The sequence below is a fragment of the Gadus chalcogrammus genome, chromosome 6, assembly GCF_026213295.1.
Source record: "Gadus chalcogrammus isolate NIFS_2021 chromosome 6, NIFS_Gcha_1.0, whole genome shotgun sequence".
In the NCBI taxonomy this organism is placed as follows: Eukaryota; Metazoa; Chordata; class Actinopteri; order Gadiformes; family Gadidae; genus Gadus; species Gadus chalcogrammus.
The window spans coordinates 18160269-18181685 of record NC_079417.1 but is presented as its reverse complement, the minus strand read 5'-3'; the positions used below and the strand labels follow the sequence as shown (position 1 = coordinate 18181685).

General features: G+C 43.7%; 1 protein-coding gene across 1 annotated transcript; it reads right to left on the bottom strand.

Annotated features, from left to right (window-relative positions):
- Positions 1-1196: 1196 nt before the first annotated feature.
- On the bottom strand, positions 1197-20009 carry LOC130383938 (beta-microseminoprotein-like). The gene is made up of 5 exons (XM_056591873.1): positions 19996-20009; positions 2063-2192; positions 1802-1883; positions 1596-1701; positions 1197-1512 (listed from the first exon to the last, which is right to left on the bottom strand). The coding sequence occupies exons 2-5, from the start codon at positions 2180-2182 to the stop codon at positions 1386-1388; spliced, it is 435 nt and encodes a 144-aa protein (XP_056447848.1). The 5' UTR covers positions 2183-2192; positions 19996-20009; the 3' UTR covers positions 1197-1385.
- Positions 20010-21417: the final 1408 nt, after the last annotated feature.

The window sequence follows — 21417 nt, the reverse complement described above, 5'->3', positions numbered from 1 at the left end:
TAACGTGTCAGATTTTTGGACTGGTTCATCTGCTGCTCAATAACTCTCACGATTCATCATGGATTGATCCATTTATTCAAAAGATCCAAAGACCAAGAACAGGTGCATTACGGTATCATTTTATATTGTTGTTGGACCGGAGAGGGGGGATGGTCATGCGTTCTATATTTCTGGATCCGGTACGTCATGAAATAGGGCGCATAGACCCATGATGCGGAAGCATATCGCTACTTGATGTTGCCCTGCGCCACTGAGCAGTTTACATAGGAATGAATAGGCGCCATTTTGGAATCCGTTGTCCATTCTATAATACGTCCATGAGTATAGCTAATGAATGTATGCTACGCTAAAGAGAGCACATCTCTAATGTAAACTGTTTATATTTCCAACAGGAAATAAATGTGTTGCAGAAGAAAGAGCGAGCTTCATTCTGTAACATTCACGTAAATGCGTTACCGATCGTGACATCATGCTTAGGGACCACTGTGTCCTCCTTGCGGAAAGAACAGCTGATGATTCTGGTAAGAACAGAGGTGGAGGACTGGCGCTATGTAAATAAAGCTTGGTGCACGGTCAATAATATTATTGAGCCGCTGCTCTGCTCACCTACACTATCTCCTGTGGTTAAGTTTAGACCTTTCTATCTGCCCATATCGTTTACATCTAGCGCTACATGCCTGCAGCTTAAATCCCCCCAGATGCTAATGCTAAGCTTACAATGAAGAACTGCTTGCTTCCATTAGCAAACAGACTTTACTGCTGAAGACGGCCTTTATTTTTGTGGGTGGCCACAACCACTCCAACTTGAACTTTGTACTCTCCAAATGTCATCAACTTGTCATCTTCCCTATGAGAGGAGACAAGACTTTGGACCATGTTCACACCAACATGGCTGATGCGTTCAAAGCAGTCCCCCTTCCCCAACGGTCTTTCTTACCCCCCTCTTCCAACATGTTAAACCCACAGTGAGGACGGTTCAAGTTCTGCCAGACTCTTAAGAATCAGTTTTATACAAACGGACTGTAGTCTGGATGCCGTTCGAGGCAATGTATAGTACATGCTACGTTTAATTGATTTTCTTGGTCTAGAAAAAAGGCCTTTCATGATGCAGTGGTCAATAATGAGAGCAAAGATGTGACCACAATCACCCCTTCATAACATCGCATCATTTTGAAGAGAAAACAACAAACCGCACATTCAAATAAACTGGTTTTAATGTTGCATGATAAAAGTCCCATGAACAGACTTTAAATGTATTTACTAATTATTTATTTTTGGACTTGTGCATGACTCAGGTAGAACTGTTCGAGCCCAGTTCAAACTTTTTAAAGCACACTATAAATAACCAGACCGTACATGCAACCAACCAATCATCTGCCTGATTACTATCCTGTAGCGATGAAGATGGGGCATGCTACTGAAGGGTCAGTCTTCTTGTGTACTTTAAATTCACAAGCCTCCGAATCGAACTCGGACACGCAGTCATCGGGAAAGCTTCGAGGCGTCGTGAAACTGCAATGACAAATGACTCATTAGAAATTAGGAGGTAGCGTTTCCCAAAGGAGCATGGAATTGACGGTTAAAGTGAAACTTACCCTTGGCAGCATCCACTACAACTGCAGTCCATGCATTCGCTGTTTCTCCAGCGGGATCCTACGGCATGCCACGTGTTGTCCACGGTATCCTGACACGAAGTTGCTCCTACAGGGTGAACAAGACATCAACTCAAAATTATAACAAGATAGTATCTAACGTGTACACATTTCAAAGTGTGCTTGTTTATCTGTCTCCGATCGTTTACCTGGTTCCAAATCTACATGGAAGCAGGAGGCATCTAGCACGGCTGCAAGGGCGCACACAACTGAAGCTACAACCAGAAATCTCTAAGGGGAAGAGAAGAACATGATAGTTACAGACTTGTTTACTATATTGTCATTATCCTATGGCAATATACGCAGCATTAAAATATGTGCCAACAAACACATAAACGTACATGTACATAAACGTACGTCAATATTATTGATGACCTATGATCTATGTAGGTAATGAGAAAACAGCCTACCATGATGGCTGGAGAACAGGATTGAATGCTGGTCAGAGAATGGAGTCTTGTAGTGCGGTCTGTGTGTTCTGGGACTGGCTTTAAATATTGAACCTCACTGAGACCTTTGGACTCAAACATCGGGGAGTTACTGTAAATAAGAAAAGCAAAACCCAAATGGCTTGATTCCCTTGGGGAGGGAATCTTACGTAATCCTAGCAATCATTGTTTACAAAACACAGAGATGTGTTTAAATGCATTAAAAATATTTATTTCCGAAAGAGGATTTGTGGCAGTAGTTCTGGAATTGAGTCAGCCCAATATAGCACACCCAAAAAGACGAATACAAAGGGGGTTTCATTCCAAGCAGAGGGTCCGGCTGTTAGCCCAGCTTTTTTGATCCCTCACAACAGATTATACCTTTAGCAACAAGGATCCCGGTGGTAGGTGCCTATATTTCCTTTTTTAAATCAAGTGTACTAGTGAGCTAACTTCTGTAGCCTTAAGGAAGTCAATTTAAGAACTATACATTTGCATATATTGTCAGCATCAAATGTGAAGTTGAGGATATGTTTCCAATATTAGCATAAATGGTGAAATGTAAGGTACGTAGAGATACATGATTAGAGTAAGTGGAATCACAAAACAATGATTAGATAGTAGTTTATCTGTATTGTCTTCTCAGACAATGTGCTGCACTTATGAACAGAACCTAGACACACTACACATTAATACAATACAAGAGGTTTGTAAAGTACCTAAACAGTAGTGTAAGAGTAGTAAATATCTAGTTAAAAGTACTTGGATTCATACGATCTGATTATTGTGGAAATAAGCAGGGCAATATTTACGTGAATATCATGCCCAAAATGTTTTATTGAATGCATGTCCAATGTAAATAAACAAAATTTAACTTTACATGAATCATCATCAAAGTGTGTGTGTGTGTGTGTGTGTGTGTGTGTGTGTGCGTGTGCGTGTGCGTGCTGAGGAAAGCAAGGCAGTGTAGCATCGAGTGTGAAGTAGTGTGGATGAGCGGTTCTTGAAATGGCTGCAAACAGCAATACTGGAGGCCAAAGATGGGCTCAAACAAGCAAGTTTTGAACAGGCAATGCACTGGTTCTAATTACGACCATCTTTAATCTGAAGTGCGGCCTTAATATGGGTCTGCACATTGAGGACAATAGATCTCCCCTATAGCCATGTGGATATCCATTCAAGATTGAATAGGCTTGCATCAAAATGTAATTGTTACCCCCTCTCAAAGCGGGCCATGTCATCAGACAACTGCAGGTTATTGTTTTATGTCTATGAGACATGCTGCTATCCCAGCTAGAAGGGAAATGTCCCACAATACTGGCAAACATAACCTCATAACCCCAGTATATACTGTATGTTTAAAAAAACAAACACTTTTTAATCTTATGTTCTATGAACATTTTAAGGAGGTCCATCATTTCAAATAATGTTCTTGTGTCTCGGTTAACCTTAATTTTTTAGAAGTTTTAACTGCCACATTCTGAGGTGGATTGGGTCCGTTGCTAAGGGAGCCAACTACAGAATAAATAAAAAAAACTTCTCACAATGTGACATAACAATGGGAGACCATTCCCACTGCAACGTCCAGAAAATGTTTTGAGGTAGTATGGCGTGAAGAGTAATCTCTCACTGAACAGTTGAATCTATTGCTGAACAATTAGATATGGTTTTGCCTCCTTCTGTTTCCATCCCCCTCCCTGCTAGAGCCCGGTCTCTGAGCCCAACTGTTGGCTGATAACACCTTTGCCGTGCCCCCACACCCGTCCCTACCAAATCCCTGTATCTGACCCGCACTATTTACCGTATAGTATTCTACAGTACGTTGATTGAACAGTGTACGTGGATTCACCTTCGTCCTGTTCTCCTCCTCGTCCCTGCCAAACCTGGGTCTCTAACCCCCTACTGTCCGTAAAGAAGTTGATCAGTGGAGCAGCTGAGGGGTTGGTATTGGCATCAAATGGCCCTTCTTATGTCTTACGGTCCAGCAACGGATCCCCAGCTCAGAGGTTGTGGTTAAGAGTAATTGTTTGAACAGTGTTTCGCTTATGAGTTACTGATCGTGAGGTAACGCAAAACTTTTTGCAATGTTACACAAAAGTTTGGCAAGGTAACGCAAAAGTATCACAAAAGCAAATACCCACCATGACAAGTACACCCTCACCATGGCCCCTTCGGGGCCTCCGTACAGTTCCAAGTGTCAGTATGTCAGTATAAGTATCAATCTGTCACAGTGCAAACAGCAGGAGTCACATGCTGCTCAGTTGGCCTTTCTCAGAAGATGCCCTGTTGTTTTTCATGAGTATATATCTTTCAGGGTGTGTTCAGGATTTATGAAAGCTGTGATTTCAGATAGAAAAGATGGAATACTAAATATAAGAAGGAAAATTTGAACTTGACCAAATAGCTGCCTCAGCGTTTTTACCATCAGTGTTCTGTACTGGTTTATCAACTCCAAGAACATACACCAGAGGGGCTTCTGTGGAACAGAATGGTGCAGATGAGAGATGTTGGGCATTTACTGTCCCAGAGAAGCAAAAAGGAAACCAACCCCTCAGTCATTTTCTGGCATTTCTGTGGAGGTTGGGGGCATTGAGCCGGAGTGGGCGGTGTTCAAAGCCTCCATTGCTGAAGCTGCGGCGGCTAGCTGTGGCCTCAGGGTCTTAGGCTCCTCAAGGGGCGGTAACCCTCGGACACCGTGTTGGACACCGGTGGTCAGGGAAGCAGTCCGATTGAAGAAGGAGGCCTTCCGGGATATGATATCCTGGAGGACTCCTGACTCGGTTGCAGGGTACCGACAGGCTCGAAGGGCTGCAGCTGCTGCCGTGTCGGAGGTTAAGCAGCGGGTGTGTGAGAAGTTCGGAGAGGCCATGGAGGAGGACTTTCGGTCGGCACTAAAGTGTTTCTGGAAGACTATCCGGCACCTCAGGAGGGGGAAACAGGGAACCATCCAAGCTGTGTACAGTAATGATGGGGCTCTGTTCACCTCAACTGAGGAGGATGTTGGACATTGGAAGGAACATTTTGAGGAACTCCTGAATCCGAATAACACGCCCTCTATGTTGGAGGCAGAGCTCGAGGTTGATGGTGTTTGGTCGTCAATTTCCCTGGTGGAGGTCACTGAGGTAGTCAAACATCTCCGCAGTGGCAAAGCCCCAGGGATTGATGAGATCCAGCCAGAAATGCTAAAGGCTCTGGGTGTTGAGGGGCTGTCATGGTTGACACGCCTATTCAACATTGCGTGGGAGTTGGGTAAAGTGCCAAAGTAGTGGCAAACCGGGGTGGTGGTTCCCCTGTTCAAAAAGGCGGACCAGAGTGTGTGCCAATTACCGGGGTATCATATTTCTCAGCCTCCCTGGTAAAGTCTACTCCAAGGTGCTGGAAAGGAGGGTTCGGCCGATCGTCGAACCTCAGATTGAAGAGGAACAATGCGGTTTTTGCCCCGGACGTGGAACTCCGGACCAGCTCTTCACTCTCGCAAGGATCCTGGACGGGGCCTGGGAGTATGCCCGTCCGGTCTACATGTATTTTGTGGATCTGGAGAAGGTGTATGACCGGGTCCCCCGGGAAAAACTGTGGGAGGTGCTGCGAGAGTATGGGGTAAGCAGGGTTTCCCCCAGCACTATCTTGTTAAGGCGGCCGCCTTAACAAGACTAGGGCCCCGCCTTCACTACCAATGTATTGAAAAAAAAAAAAAAAGTTGGGGGAAAAAAAAAAAATAATAAGCGACGGATCAGCAGGGCGCTGGAACTGTTCTTTGCACAGCCACGCAGAATTGCATGCACTGATGCCTCTTGTCAGCTGTGCCGCAAATAAGATCCAAAAAAGGAACTGTAAATAGTTGAATTTGCATACAAAAGTTAAGTGTATTGTCCATTATTTGTATTTAATTTGCACTTTTCTTTAATTTTATTTTGTAGTGTCTGCATGTTTGCACAACATTTGTACCTACTGTTGTTTATTTATATGGAAATAAACAGTCGTTTATTTCATTCATGTGTACTGGCATCTTTGAGCAAAATACCCCCAACATTTTTCGGCCCGCCGCTTTGCGCCGCGCCAACAACACCACCGACTGCTTACCACCTTGACTGAGACATTTACTGGGGGAAACACTGGGGTAAGGGGGTCTCTCCTCAGGGCCATCCAATCTCTGTACTCCCAAAGCGAGAGCTGCGTCCTCGTCAGTTTCGTTCTCAGTGGGTGCTGGTCTCCGCCAGGGCTGCGCCTTGTCACCAATCCTGTTTGTGACATACATGGACAGGATATCGAGGCGTAGTCGTGGTGGGGAGGGGTTGCAGTTCGGTGGTCTGAGGATCTCGTCACTGCTTTTTGCAGATGATGTGATGATGTGTGTTCATCATCTGCAAAAATCTGCATTGGATCATCGGCCTGTGACCTTCAGCACTCACTGGATCGGCTGGCGGCCGAGTGTGAAGCGGCTGGGATGAGGATCAGCACCGCTAAATCTGAGGCCATGACTCTTAGAATGAAACCGGTGGATTGCTTACTCCGGGCAGGAAATTAGTCCTTAGCCCAAATGAAGGAGTTCAAGTACCTCGGGGTCTTGTTCGCGAGTGAGGGTACGATGGAGTGTGAGATTTGCCGGAGAATCGGAGCAGCGGGGGTGGTATTGCGCTCGCTTTACCGCATCGTTGTTACGAAAAGAGAGCTGAGCCGCAAGGCAAAGCTCTCGAACTACCGGTCCTCACCTATGGTCATGAGGGTTGGGTGATGACCGAAAGGACCAGATCGTGGGTACAAGCGGCCGAGATGAGTTTTCTCAGAAGGGTGGCTGGCGTCTCCCTTAGGGTTAGGGTGAGAAGCTCAGCCATCCGTGAGGAACCCGGATTAGAGCCGCTGCTCCTTTACTTAGAAAGGAGTCAGCTGAGGTGGTTCGGGCATCTGGTAAGGATGCCCACTGGGCGCCTCCCTTGGGAGGTGTTTCAGGCACGTCCAGTGGGGAGGAGACCTCGGGGAAGACCCAGGACTAGGTGGAGAGATTATATCTCAACACTGGCCTGGGAACGCCTCGGGATCCCCCCGTCAGAGCTGGTCAATGTGGCCCGGGAAAGGGAAGTCTGGGGCCCCCTGCTTGAGCTGCTCCCCCCGCGACCCGACCCCGGATAAGCGGATGAAGATGAGATGATGAGATGAGACCCTCAGTCAAATTCCATTTCACATTGGGCAGACAAGGTTAACTTCACCCACAATGTAGTTGAATCCTTGTTAAAGATCTTGATAGAAAATGTACTCACAGCTGCCAAAGATGCAGGAACACTGCTGAAACCTGCCAAAGTGTTGTTTAAGGGGGAGTACAGAATGCAGGACATCGACCTTGGCTGAAAGGGCCGGCTCCTAAAACAATTTAAAATGTAACCCTATAGAACATTGATGAATAAGAATCCTTTGGCATATGTTTGTTGTTGATGTTGTTGGTGTTCGGCTTCAGAAGAGAAGATGCCTTCTGAATGTGTTTGCCATGATACCAAGAGGATTGGGAGGTAATGAGAGATGGAAGGCAACAGAGGAGACCGTTCTCCATCTGTCCAGGTGAAGATTTGCTCAAAGGTATGATTTCAGAGCAGTGTGGATTAATCCATCCTTGTTTTGGCAGAGCACTACAATACGTTGTTTGTGTACTTCATTGCACAGGGAGACCTTTGTATGTGGATGGGTTCCTTGTCTACAGAAGTCAAGATTCGCCACAGCAAAGTTAAAGGTATAATGTCATTTCTGCTGCTAGGGTTTGCTAAATCGAAACAAAGCAAAATAAGAAAACATGGGTATTTTTTCTTTAGTTCGTCCGTGAACTTACATTTACGTTTAGGCATGGCTGCAGACAGTGGCGATCCTAGGTCCAATTGCGCCCCGGGCAAGATTGTTGACGGGGGGGGGGGGGGGGGACGGGGTACGGGGGGGGGGGGGGTTGTATCATGAGCCTACGTACTTCAGTGGGGGTTTCATTCCGTCTATACACGGCACCTTCTCAACGAGCACATGAGATCGGTCGCCCAATGACAGACTCTCTCTACAGTCAGCTCGCGCAAGAAGGTGGAACGTAAGGGAGATACCATTTCCAGAACTTGGAAGGCCGTAATAACCATAGACATATACAATGGTAATAACTAGTAGGTTATGTGAAAGACCCAGAAACACAAATATGCGACGAGGCAAAAAAAAAAAAAAGATAATAATAACAATAATATATATATTTTTTTTTTTTGCGACGAGGCAAAATACCGGACGTTTTTGGAATCCCTGCCGGACGCATTTTTTAGGTCTCGAAAAGAGGACATGTCCGGGAAAAAGAGGACGTCTGGTCACCCTAACTAACCACTAGATTACTCAACATGGGTAGCCCATCGCTAGCCTGGATACCATCCTGATCACATTCTCTTTTGCTGCACATTTTCCATGAGAAACTCTGCTAGTACTGCTCTTGTTCTTGTTTAGTTGTTATTGAGTCTATTTCTGGAATTACTGCACCTATGGCTGTGTTGACTCTGTTGTTAAAGATACCGCTTGCTGCTTAAGGTGTCATTGTTACAATCCAGTGGCAGCCTGTAACGCAACCAGTGGCGCCACTAGGCTGTTTTATTCGGGTCTAAAGCCCCGGATCTAATTTGATTAGCCCCGAATCTTTTTTGTTAAAAAATAAATAAATAATAATAATTTTTTTTTTTTTTTTTGCTGCATGCAGAGCCTGTGCTATATCCACACGTCGCACATGCCCCCATTTGTTAGGACTCTTGCGTAGCTTACTGCTAGGAATTTCTGTTCTACTGCTCAAGATTTTAAGCCGTGAATTTATGAACTTGCATTGAAGAAAATATATCCGTTTTTTGTGGTCTGTAAATAGGCCAATCTATGAGTTACAATTAAGTTACAATTTAGCTAACTAGCTAGCTGCTGCCCTTTTCGATTCCAATGCCGGCTGTCATTTCATTACCAATGTTAAGTGTCATAAATAGTTAACACTGGTGCTGAGTCATGATTCCTAAAAAAGAAATACCCAAAACATGTGATATGTTTTCAATTTGCAGAAAGTTTTGAAAAATCCAGGATGCCTGAGAGCCTTACGCCCCGTGCCCACTACCTCCTTCAGTCAACGGAGGTGGGAAGGCGTTGCTGACTGATGGGGGAGTAGTCTTTGCAGAGGCATCTGTCAGCCAATCAAATCGCTTCGCCGGGTTCTTCCCGCTACTTCCTGCTTGTTGCGATGCAAGATGACCCGCTTTCCCGCTTTCCAGTATCGTCAGAGCCCGAGTCGCGTCACAGTGCTTAAATTTGCAGACGCGATCCGATTGGATGACGGATCCGTCGCTGCCGAAAAAGTTGAACATTTTTCAACTTCTTGACTGAGCCGAAGGCTCCAACGGAACGGACGGATCCACAATGCATTGCGCGTCCGTCCCCATTAAAGTCAATGGGGATCACGCAACGGACGGAGGTAGTGGGCACGGGGCGTTACTGCATTATATTCCATAATAGTTGTTTCTTTAGGAACCTGAATGTTGTCTTTTCCTTCACAGAAAAAAAAATATTTCCACTATAAAATGATGCAGAAAAGGCACAGATAGATGAATAAAAATCCACCAGAATGCAGGAAATTATGTGTTTGACGCTCAAACATATCTGGGGGAGCACCCCCATACCCCCCACCTATAATTTGTCCCTCAAAATGTTGAAATGAAACCTAGCCTATATGACCCTGTACGCAGGTTGCATACAATACATCCATAGATATGTTGTTTTTACTTTTTGGATTAAAAAGAAGGCATGTCAGCAAACTCCATGTCGGCCCCTAGTATGATTATCATTTCATCATAGAGTGGCCCTTTGTGAAAATGAGTTTGACACACCTGATATAGGTAATGTAAGGTCTGTCTCACTTGTATTCATTTTACTCTGAAATAACTTGAATGGAACTTTAGATGTCTGGGGATAAGCAGCAGTCAGGTAGCTATTCAAAGCTATAATTACCTGCCTATTTTGTTTATTTAGGTAAAGCATTATGAAAAAAAATTCAAGCGCAATAAAGTATACAACAAAATTTGCCGCACGCGCACTGTCCTATTCCCTCTTGGGCTAAGCCCCGGATGTTTCAGAAACCTAGAAACGCCCCTGAACGCAATCACAGCTATGACACCATCCTTGATTGGCCAAGATAATATTTCAATTTCTGGAGTCAATGTGGGCGGCTGGATGTCAAGATCGCTCCGTGCTTGGAGGTAGAGGTCGATTTTTGCACCCTTCAGATTCAAGGCCACTATACAGACGCGGTGAGGAACCCACTGACAGCCACTTGTGCTAGCTGCTGGTTCTGTTTTTTTTATATGATATTTCAGACATGATTCTGGTTTTAATTACTAATAATATCATGATGCAGGTCTATAATGCAGGCAGAGCATCGGCGACTGAGGACAATGAAGTTGCGGGTCTCTGACTAAATCATCAAATCCAACATGGAAACAAACATGTTGAGGTTCTTTGCCAGGAACATTCTGGGCGCACCAGAGTGTTCATGTTGCAAGAGTTCTGGAGCAGGACCCAAATGCCACTCTGTTCGCCAGTTACTAAAACAATAGTTCCCTGTACTGGCAGAGAAAAACTGGAACAAAAAACAGCTGATAAAAAAAAGGGATAAATACGACCAGGAAACTGGGAGAATATAAACAGACCCGAGAACCAGAAATGTCAGGCGAGGTAACAGGACAGGCGCTTCCAGAGGCTCCTACCTACAGACCATCTGAGAAAAAAAACATGAAAGGGCCAACTTAAATCGAAAAGGGAAACACAGGTGAACAAATTAGGTAATTTAAACAGGTGGAGACAATTCAGGGTAACAATTCTACAGGAGAGGGAGAAGCAGGACATCTACATGACAAGCAACATCAGAACATAATTTGAGGTTGGCAATAGCTTGTATGCATATTTACTTTAAATTCACTTTGTTTGTTTTATTCCCCCGGGAAAAAGAGTACCAATCTAATCGATCGGTACTCAACACCAAGTCATACAGTAATTCAATGATGGTTAAGACACAATCTGTCTTTTTTCTTCCCAAATATATACAGTACATGCTGGGATAGCAGAGAGGCTCACAAGTCATTTCCTGCGAGTTCAAGTAGAGCTTCAAGTCTCAAGTCCCGTATTTCACACTCGGCCTGGCCGTCGTGGCCCCTCTGTCTGGCCTTGATGCCCTTCTGAAATTCATATGCCCATCGGCCCCTCGGGCCCCGCACTCTGCCTGTTTTTTTTTTTTTCATTCCCCGGCCCTGCCCCTCTTCTAGGGCTGGTGACTGTAACCCGGTATTAAACTGAATTATTACAGCATGGATCAGCTAGACGTACCCAGTTGTTGCTGTCGGTATTTGAGAAATTAAGGAAAAACATATTTTATTTTAATTTAGGAGAGATAAACATTGCTTTAGTTATATAACTTGCATTAGGAAAGTCAAACTATGGGAGGGGATATGTGAGGATGTTTCCCACGCTTGATGCCTATCTTGGTACCACTGATGAAGGCAGATCGGTCCAATTTGACAATGATTTCAACCAGTACTTCCCTTATATTGAGGCAAAGTCTGGATTGGGTAAGGAACCCATAAAGTGGGAATGAAAGCAGCACGCTTCCTGCTAAATCGCAGGCAAATCTGATGGATTTGTCCTCTGACCATGGGCTAAAGATGGCACATACGGAAAGGTCATTGAGCTGAGAAAACGTGCACTGCATGACCTTTGGCCTTTTGGATCTACTTATGTGTGAATTGACCTTCTCAGCTTTGACTCTCATCAAGACCAAGCAGAGCAGGCTGAATGTGGAGAAAGGACTGGTGAGAGCTTGAGCCACACTGCCTCCAGAATGATCAAAGCTTAGTGAAGACCAACCAGCTCAAGTGTCTCATTAACTCAAGATACTGATCAAAGGAGTTGAAACTGAAACTGAATCTGAAAATACAATTTCTCTCAAAATAAGTGTAATCCCTAGTGTTGAATGCTTAAAGTCTAATATGAGTTCACTAGAACAAATTGAGAAGAATCCTCGATATGCATGAATCAGGGGTACTTCTGGCACGGCCACACGGCTCAAGGGGTACAAGACAAAAGGTGGGGGAGCACTGCTCTAGGTTATCTCTTGTTACTAAGCTTTGGAAAATGAATTAGACATTAGTGTTATTCTCATTAATGTATTCATATATAATAAATGTTTAAACTGATTAACTTGCATTGTTATGGATTTTTTATGGAAGTTGTGTGATCTACACAGGGCCGGATTATCCATATGGGCACTTGGGCCCATGCCCAGGGGCATCAACCATTGAAAACCAGTGGGGGGGGCACCACATGAAACAAGCCTTAAATAAATAAATCGTGATTTTTTTATATTATTCACTTGGAATTTTTGAAAGACCATACATTACTCCTTTATGAATATTAATTTCAAAAAAATAACAATGGTAATAATAATAGTAAATAAATAAAGATTGTAGGGATCGGCAACATGTGCTTTGTTTACATTTTGTAGGACAGTTGGTGGTGTCATGTGCTTTTCTATTTGTTTTGGATTGCCATGTACTTTTGACTCCACTCTGCTACTCCTGTCTTGATTTGAATTGCTTCCTCGTTGTGAACACACCTGTTGCTAATGTGTGTTGATTGGTTTGTGGGTATTTAAGCTCAGTGTGCCCATCAGTTTCTGTCGGATCGTGCCTGTATGTTACCTGTGCCTTGCTTGAAATAAACTCAGAGAAAGCCTTCTGTCTGCAATTGGATCCTTTTCTACTGAAAGCCTAACAAAGATGACCACTTACACTCCCCCTCGCCAATCTGTTGGAATTTAGTTGGTCCACAAGTGTGCGCAATTTCGCAAACGCTCAATTTCATAAATAGGAGACTGCGATTATGACAAATGTTTGGGATAGAGCAGTGGTTCCCAACCTTTCCCAATCCCCCCCCCCCCCCATAACCATACATTTCTACTTTTTTGGGCCTTTATTTAATAAATGTGTTATTTTCGTAGCTTACAGTGCATGGTGTTAATAGGCCTACATTCCTTAACGTGAACCTTGGGCTTGCATACAACACAGCCATGGCTGGAATGTCAGGTGTAATATGACAGCAAAGGCTTAAGTCGTTGTGCACCTCCAGTCTGTTGCGCGCTTTTGTTTTGATGGCAACAAGTGAGCTGAATGTCAATAATGCATTTGTGAATTGATGGGACTGACCTGTCGCCAAGCTCTGCCCTTAAGCCCAGTTCAGACCAAAGATTCGTCTCACAACGACTTGCAACTTGCGACTCCTTGCGACGAGATGGGCTGCGACGTTCTAAAAGCTTGGCAGTTCACACTGCTGCACCGGGCAGCGACGTCAGTTGGTTTCCCTAGCAACTATGAACGCTCTAGCACGGCTGAGAGCCGCAACAGCATCACGCTAAAAAGTAGCCTTACTTAGGTACGGCCACACTGCACGCGTTAGGTAAGGCCAAACTGCACTCGCGTTGGCGTTGAAAATCGGCATTTTTGCATAGGGAACCATTGGTGTAGGCGCGTAGACGCGTTACACGCGTTAAAGTGGCACGTTATGAGCGTAAGACGCGGCATACGCACGTAATGACACACGTAAACGCACCAACGTGCAAAGTTCAAAAATTTGAACTTTTTACGCGCCTACGCATGACTGTGCGTTCACACCAAACGCGACGGGGCGACAAGATCCCATACAAAGTAAACGTAGAGACACGTATCGTGCACATTTTTTCGCGAGTGAAAACCGTTTCGCCGTGCACAGGCGAGCGCGTTCACGAGGATTTGTGGCAAAATTCGTTTAAATATTTCAACTTTGACGCGAATTTCGCGTGATGACAGCCAATCAGCGTTCAACAGCGTGGCCACTGAGTGACATGTGTAACGTAACAGCGTTCAACCATCAAACTCAGTGCAGCGCAGTCCGGGGTGAACTGCAGCATGGAGGAGAAAGTGATTGTTACAGTTTGCGACTCCCGGAGCTCTATATATAATATTATACAACGGGGGACCTAAATCCAGCGATCTGATTGGTTCCCAACTGTTGTATAATGAGCGTATACATAACTGCTATGACGCCCGATCATTTTGTGAAAGTTTGCAAATCACTCCGCGCCTGGAAGTAGAAACAGTTACAAAGTAAAACATATGTTGGATGATGGAGAGCGTGTAAATGTTGTTACTCCGGGAGTGAGCAAGGCGATGGAGAGACTACCGAAAGCTTAGGCACACAATTTATCCATAGGATAAATTGCCGGCGAACCGCTCTATCGGAGCCTTCTCTCGGAGGGACGCTAAAGTCTGTTGCATAGCGACCGTCGATGCATAGCGGCAGCCAGGAGGGACTACTTTTTTGTATTCTTTAATAAAAACGGCTATTTTGACTTTCTTGGTTTCTTTTTAAATGTAGTGTGTCGATGACTTTCGTTTCGCCATAACAGTAACCATTGTATAAAAGCAATAGATCACGCCAGGCTGTGGTATGTGCTCATTATACCACTGTTAAAGGTCCCATGACATGAAAATCTCACTTTGGGAGGTTTTCTAACATAAATATGAGTTCCCCTAGCCTGCCTATGGTCCCCCAGTGGCTAAAACTTGCGTTTGGTGTAAAACTAGCACTAGCTGTTCTGCTCGCCTTCGAAAAAACGGAGGCTCAAGCGCGCTGATTTGGAATGTCTGTGCTCATGACGTCATCAGGAATCTCAGCTCCTCCCCTTACTCTGCCTGGCCCGCCCAGAGACGTTGGCCCGCCAATGAGACTCGACCGTGCGAGCGCCACATGTGTGTGTGTGTGAATACACACACTGTAACGCAAGTGTTTCTTGTCGGTTCTTTGACGTGTCTTGTATTTCCACAACGAGACTGTCGTGGGGGTTATCTGAGCCATGGTTGAGAAGGAATTGGGGGAAAGGAACTTTGGTTTGACTCGCTGAAGTACATGAACTGCTACATGCCGCCGGTTGCCGCGAGGCACCATCGCCCGGCAGCGGGCAGCCGGCAGCAGGCAGCGCGCGGTTCAGTCGACTTCAGGTTGATGTGAAAGTGGAAGAACCAGAGACGTCGCAGAACCCGACAAAGTAGTTTGTGATTCATAATATCGTCTGGAGGCGCACACAATATGTTATATGATATAGATATCTATGTATTATATGATATTATTTAGATATAGAGCTCCAGGACTGTAACGCAAGTGTTGTACACTTCCTTGTTATTTGGATAACCGTTCTGCTGTTGGTGTGATGGCGCATAACACGTCGGACTCTCGTCTCTGGTATTTCTACAACGAGACTCGTATTGGGGGTTATCTCAGCCAAGGTTGAGAATGAATTGGGGGGAAGGAACTTTGGCTTTGACTCCCTCAAGACCATGAACCACGACAAGGAGGAGAAAGGGATCTTTGCCGGGCAGCGCTTATGCACCTCCGCCTCCGGCGGTGGTCCCTCAGCGGGGCTCAAGCGGGAGACATTCGCCGCCAACAATCCCTTTCTCCTCCATGTCGTGGTTCATGTTCTTGAGGGAGTCAAAGCCAAAGTTCCTTCCCCCCAATTCATTCATTCGTGTTATGCGCCATCACACCAACAGCAGAACGGTTATCCAAATAACAAGGAAGTGTACAACACTTGCGTTACAGTCCTGGAGCTCTATATCTAAATAATATCATATAATACATAGATATCTATATCATATAACATATTGTGTGCGCCTCCAGACGATATTATGAATCACAAACGACTTTGTCGGGTTCTGCGACGTCTCTGATTCTTCCACTTTCACATCAACCTGAAGTCGACTGAACCGCTCGCTGCCGGCTGCCCGCTGCCGGGCGATGGTGCCTCGCGGCAACCGGCGGCATGTCGCAGTTCATGTACTTCAGCGAGTCAAACCAAAGTTCCTTTCCCCCAATTCCTTCTCAACCATGGCTCAGATAACCCCCACGACAGTCTCGTTGTGGAAATACAAGACACGTCAAAGAACCGACAAGAAACACTTGCGTTACAGTGTGTGTATTCACATTGATGTGGACGTTGAAGAACCAGGAACGTCGGAGAACCCAACGCGGTCGTTTGAGATTCATAATATCGGCTCACACAGCTTTTGGCCGTGATAATATATATTATATGATATAGATATCTGTGTAGGCTATATGATAATATTTAGATATAGAGCTCCAGGACTCCCGTGTGTTCTAGAATATTTACAGAACACGGCTAAAGGGTGTGCGCCTCGCCATTGCGATACATCCACTGTAAACAGCGCATGGTGGCTGCAAGCTGCTCAGGGCCACACCCCCACCCTCCTCCTTGACACGCCCACCGAAACAGCGCATTTGGGGGAAGCTCAATGTGCAACTGGCTCGGAGTGGCTGTAACTCTGCACCACGGCTGAATTTAGGGAACGTCTTTGAATACTGTGTTAGTTGCCCACTAATACCTATATTAAAGAATACATAAAATAGCATGTCATGGGACCTTTAAGGGGCGTTGTCCGGCCCCGACGCGCAGCGGAGGGCCGTCGTATATAATAATATAATTATAAGTATATAATATAATATAATATAATTGTATATATAATATCACGGCCAAAAGCTCTGTGCGCCTCCGGATGGCCGTAGCGAGGGGAGCTCTCATAGGGATTAGGCTTCTCGGGGTTTGTTTACCGGCTTTGCTATGGTTACCGGTCTTGTGTGTTCCAATGGTTTATTAGGTAGGCCTATCCAATAAATCTCTGTCTAATCAATACTTCATTCACTGCCTCTTCCGTGGTCATTACAATATTATGAATAGACTGCGTCGGGTCCTCCGACGTCACTCCCTCTTCCACAAAAGGTAAAGACATGCACGACAGGCGCGTCAAATTAGACAAAACTTGCACAGCGACAGATTATTATTTGTGGCGCGACAAAACTTCGGCGACAACGCGAACGGGGGATCAATGTCGCGTTTGGTGTGAAATCACAGTTAGGCGCGTTGAACCAATTTTGTGACACACAATGATCAAGCGCCAGGTTAGGCACGTTATACGCGTTTCTTAACGCGAGTAACGCGTGCAGTGTGGCCGTAGCATTATGTTTGCGATGAGGTTGCTTGAACTAGCACCCCAATTTACACTTGAGGGGGGGGGGGGGGGAGTGAAACCGCGAGCTGCTGATCATGTGAGAGAAGGTGTTGCAGTTGCATTAAACAGACGTTGAAAGATGGTGCGATCTACGACAGAGACGCAGAGGAACTGTCCTTATCCCAACAGGCTTTTGTTGGGATAAAAAAACAAGTGGTCGGCAAAATAAAGAATATGTTGGCGTTTTTGCACATGTAAATAGTTAATCGCGTTTGTTTAAAAGGTTTGAGTATACCCCTCCATAGTGTAATGTAGTCCCTTTCGATTGATCCTGGAAGAAATCAAATCCTTTTTTGCCCAAAACCTCTCCAAAACCTGATTTGATATACTGTCAGCTGCCATTTTTCCATTATGTTATTGTTATCGAGTCTGGTTTGTTTGTCAGATTTCGTCATAACGACGGGGGGCGTGACTTAGCGACAGGTCTATTTTCAATCGCGGGGCCCGTGAGACCTAAAATAGTTATTTGAAGCTCGCATGAGCTGTTATAAAGTAGGCACGGGGGCACTGCTGCTGCATTTGATACATTCTGAAATTGCGGCTTCATGCTCCCCCTTGGCTCTCTGGCGCGCCCCCCAGGTTGGGAACTACTGGGATAGAGCATACTAATAATAATCATAATCTACCTCCATAACTAACCAGGTTCAAGGCAACTACTGAGACTTTGCAAACGCATGACATAACTGTAGACAATGCAGAACGTTTTTTCGAGTCACGGCGTTCTTATGTGGCATCGCGGAAGGATCAGTGTGAGAAGTACGAAAAATGCAGTTTGAGATATTGAAGAAGTTACTCGTCGTCTATATGATGATATATTCATAATATAAATGTGATATATATAGGAATGATATTCATCTCGTCAGACATCTCCTTACCCTCAGCAAAATGTATACTGCAAGTTAATTTCATTAAGTAAAGTAAAGTTCAAGTATTTTTCTCAAGTATACTTTGGGTAGTAAGTACACTAATATCAATGTACTAGTAGTATACTTGTAAGCAGGGGTGTTGTACTGGGGGCGGGGGGGAGTGGGACTGGGTACCAAGGGCCCCAATGGGGGGGAGGGCCCTCGAAAAGCCTGGGATCCAAAGTAATATTTTGTTTGTAATTTCTCATTATTTTTCTAAGTAATTCATTTGTTAGTAGCTTGGCTGAATAAACATTTGAATTACTGAACTTTCTGTACAAAAAAAAGTGGAGGCTCACGTCACCCCAAATGGTTTAGTTCACTGCTGCACAAGGATTCCCTAAAACAGTAGCGCAGCTGATCTCTAGTGGAGTGCTGATGCCTAAGAGCTAATTTGCACCACGATAGTCACGTCTTTCAAGAGAAATTAAGGGAAATCTGAGAAAGAAAATAGAAAAAAAGCAAGCTGATGGAAAATAGCTCCTAATGTATTTATTTCAAAAGGAAGGTGAACACAATGGTTTAAGAGTGGTTTAAGAAACATGGCCTAAGAAGGGTTTAAGCTATTATCAGCAGTTGTTTAGATTGAAGGCAGTCAGTGATCTAGCTTGGAGCATAATTGCATTGTAAAACATGAATTAAACAATATAACAAATGAATCATTATTAAATGACATCTACAATGTCATACATTATGTCTATCAATTAAGTAAAATACAGAGCCACAAAGAGTGGAGCAGTGGCATGTCACTCATCAACTCCGGATGTTACTGAGGAGGGAGACAAGATGAGCTCATATAGTGGCGACGCAAGGTTATTGGCTTGGAAAGCTGAATCTGGATTCTGCAAAGTAAAGTAAAGTAAATCATCTAGTGAAATCTTGTTCAGTTGTATTTTAGTGCAGTGCATTTTCTCAATGTATGGGTTAGAAAATATGCTAATACTAAACTATTTTTAAGCTTTGTTGTATAGCTTAGTAATGATAAATACAAAAATAAACATGAGCAAACCTCTTTGACCATGGCAAAGTAATTCAAACTGTTTATTATGTCACAGATTATTATAATTGTTTAAATGTGGTATAAACAGTTCATTAGTGACTACAATAATAATCACCACTACAGATTTATGTCTAAAATTGTTTGCCCAATTATTTGTAACTTTTTGGATCAAGAGAGGAAGGGGGCCCACATAGATTGCTTTTGTATAGGGCCCAGAGTATGGGGCTACACCCCTGCTTATAATAGGCCTATGTGTTCTATTTGAATACTTATTTGGATTAAATTGGCCCAACATTACGTTTATAAAAGTGCACTCTTAGTTTAAGATTAGTAAACTTTGAATACAACTAGTTCACAGACTGAAGGGAACTAAGAGGGAAGAGAAACTATATTGTTACTATCACTCACTGTGATAATGATAGTGAAACATGGGGAATGAACGGTGGTTAAGATAATTACTTAAATAAACCGACCTAATCTAGTACTCATACTGCTTTCATAATGCTTAGCGTTCATAATTTACCGTTAATGTTCCTCATGGAAAACATAACGTTAGGTATTAACCTAAGTGGTCGACACAATTTTCCTTCAGTTGAACAGCTGAACACTTTGAGAGCCCGTTTCTCCCAAAGCATTGAGCATACCATTGTCAATGTAGATTCATTTTATATATTTAGTATTTAGAAATTGAGCTTCTAAAGTTAGAACCCTCTTTAATGGACGGCATATCGCCATTTTTCTTTAATCAAATAACGTTAACAAAACAGCCAATACAAAACCCAGTCCCGTGTAGTCCGCGTCCGAGTTTCAGTCCTAGTCAGAGTCCCAGTCCCAGCCTTGTGCAGAGCAGACAGGAGCAGATCTAACCTTAAGTCGGGTGTCCTGATCAGAGGTGTCAAGTAACTAAGTACAAATACTTCGTTACCTTACTTAAGTAGAAATTTTGGGTATCTATACTTTACTGGAGTAATTATTTTTCAGCCTACTTTTTACTTCTACTTCTTACATTTTCACGCACTTATCTGTACTTTCTACTCCTTACTTTTTAAAAATGGCCTTGTTACTCCTATTTAATTTCGGCTTGTTTTTGTTCCGCCGGCGTTCAAAAAAAAACCTATCCAGATAATTCGCGCCATCGGATAGAGTGAATTTGATTGGTTGGATGAGAATAGAAACATATACCATTTTGACACCCTATTGGTTTATACGCGATACATGGCACCTGCGCATGACCAGAGCCCGTCTACATTCAGTACACATATATGGTTCTTTAATGTATTTGCATTGTACTAATATGCGTTCATTTTCAATGGGTATAAATGTGACTGAAACAGGTGCATCCCAATCTTTTCAACATTAATATTATATTCATTAGATGGCCTTTAGAAAAATGTTTTTTGGGGGTAAGTGGGGCAGTGTGCTATAGAGGTGTGCTGTGTGTGTCACTAATTCACAGATGGGATAAATGCAGAGACCAAATTCCTTGTAGGCCTATGTGTGAGCATACTTGGCAAAAAAAGCTGATTGTAATTCTAAAGGCCCCTGTGGCACGGCCTACGCTTTTGTCCTTAATGGCATTTTTTTCCCCTTGCATTACTTTTACTTTAATACTTTAAGTAGTTTTGAAACCAGTACTTTTATACTTTTACTTAAGTACAAAGCTTGAGTTGATACTTCAACTTCTACAGAAGTATTTTTAAACGCTAGTATCTATACTTCTACTTGAGTAATGAATGTGAATACTTTTGACACCTCTGGTCCTGATGCAGAAACAAGTTTATGAAAACAAGAGGCGTAACACAATAATATTACATGGTTCAGTAAAATGACGCTCTTGTCAAATCAAATTGTCATCAAATTCGCAAACTCCCGATGTCCCGATGACTGTGTGGTAGTGATAAAAAATGAAGTGTTTGAACCATATAGCACATCATTGTTATTTGTATATTCGTAATCATACTCATATAATTATGATGTAAGATAGGCTACTAAAAATGTCATTGATTATATTGCGGCGTTGTGTATGTGCGTGTTTTATACCCTGGGCACAATGTAATTGAGGTGACATGAAATGTCAACCCTCGCAGATTTTATAACAAGTTTAATCATAGTTGAAGTTTCATTGTAATTAAATATGAAAAAGAAATACAAATACTATGGTTAGAATACAACTTAAAGATCTGACGCAACGCAGAACAGCACCATGTGACGCAGCCGCGCCTTCAAACTGGTTGCCAGGTTTGCTTACAAAGATTTCCGTGAAGGCTGTATTTAGGTATTTGGCCTTAG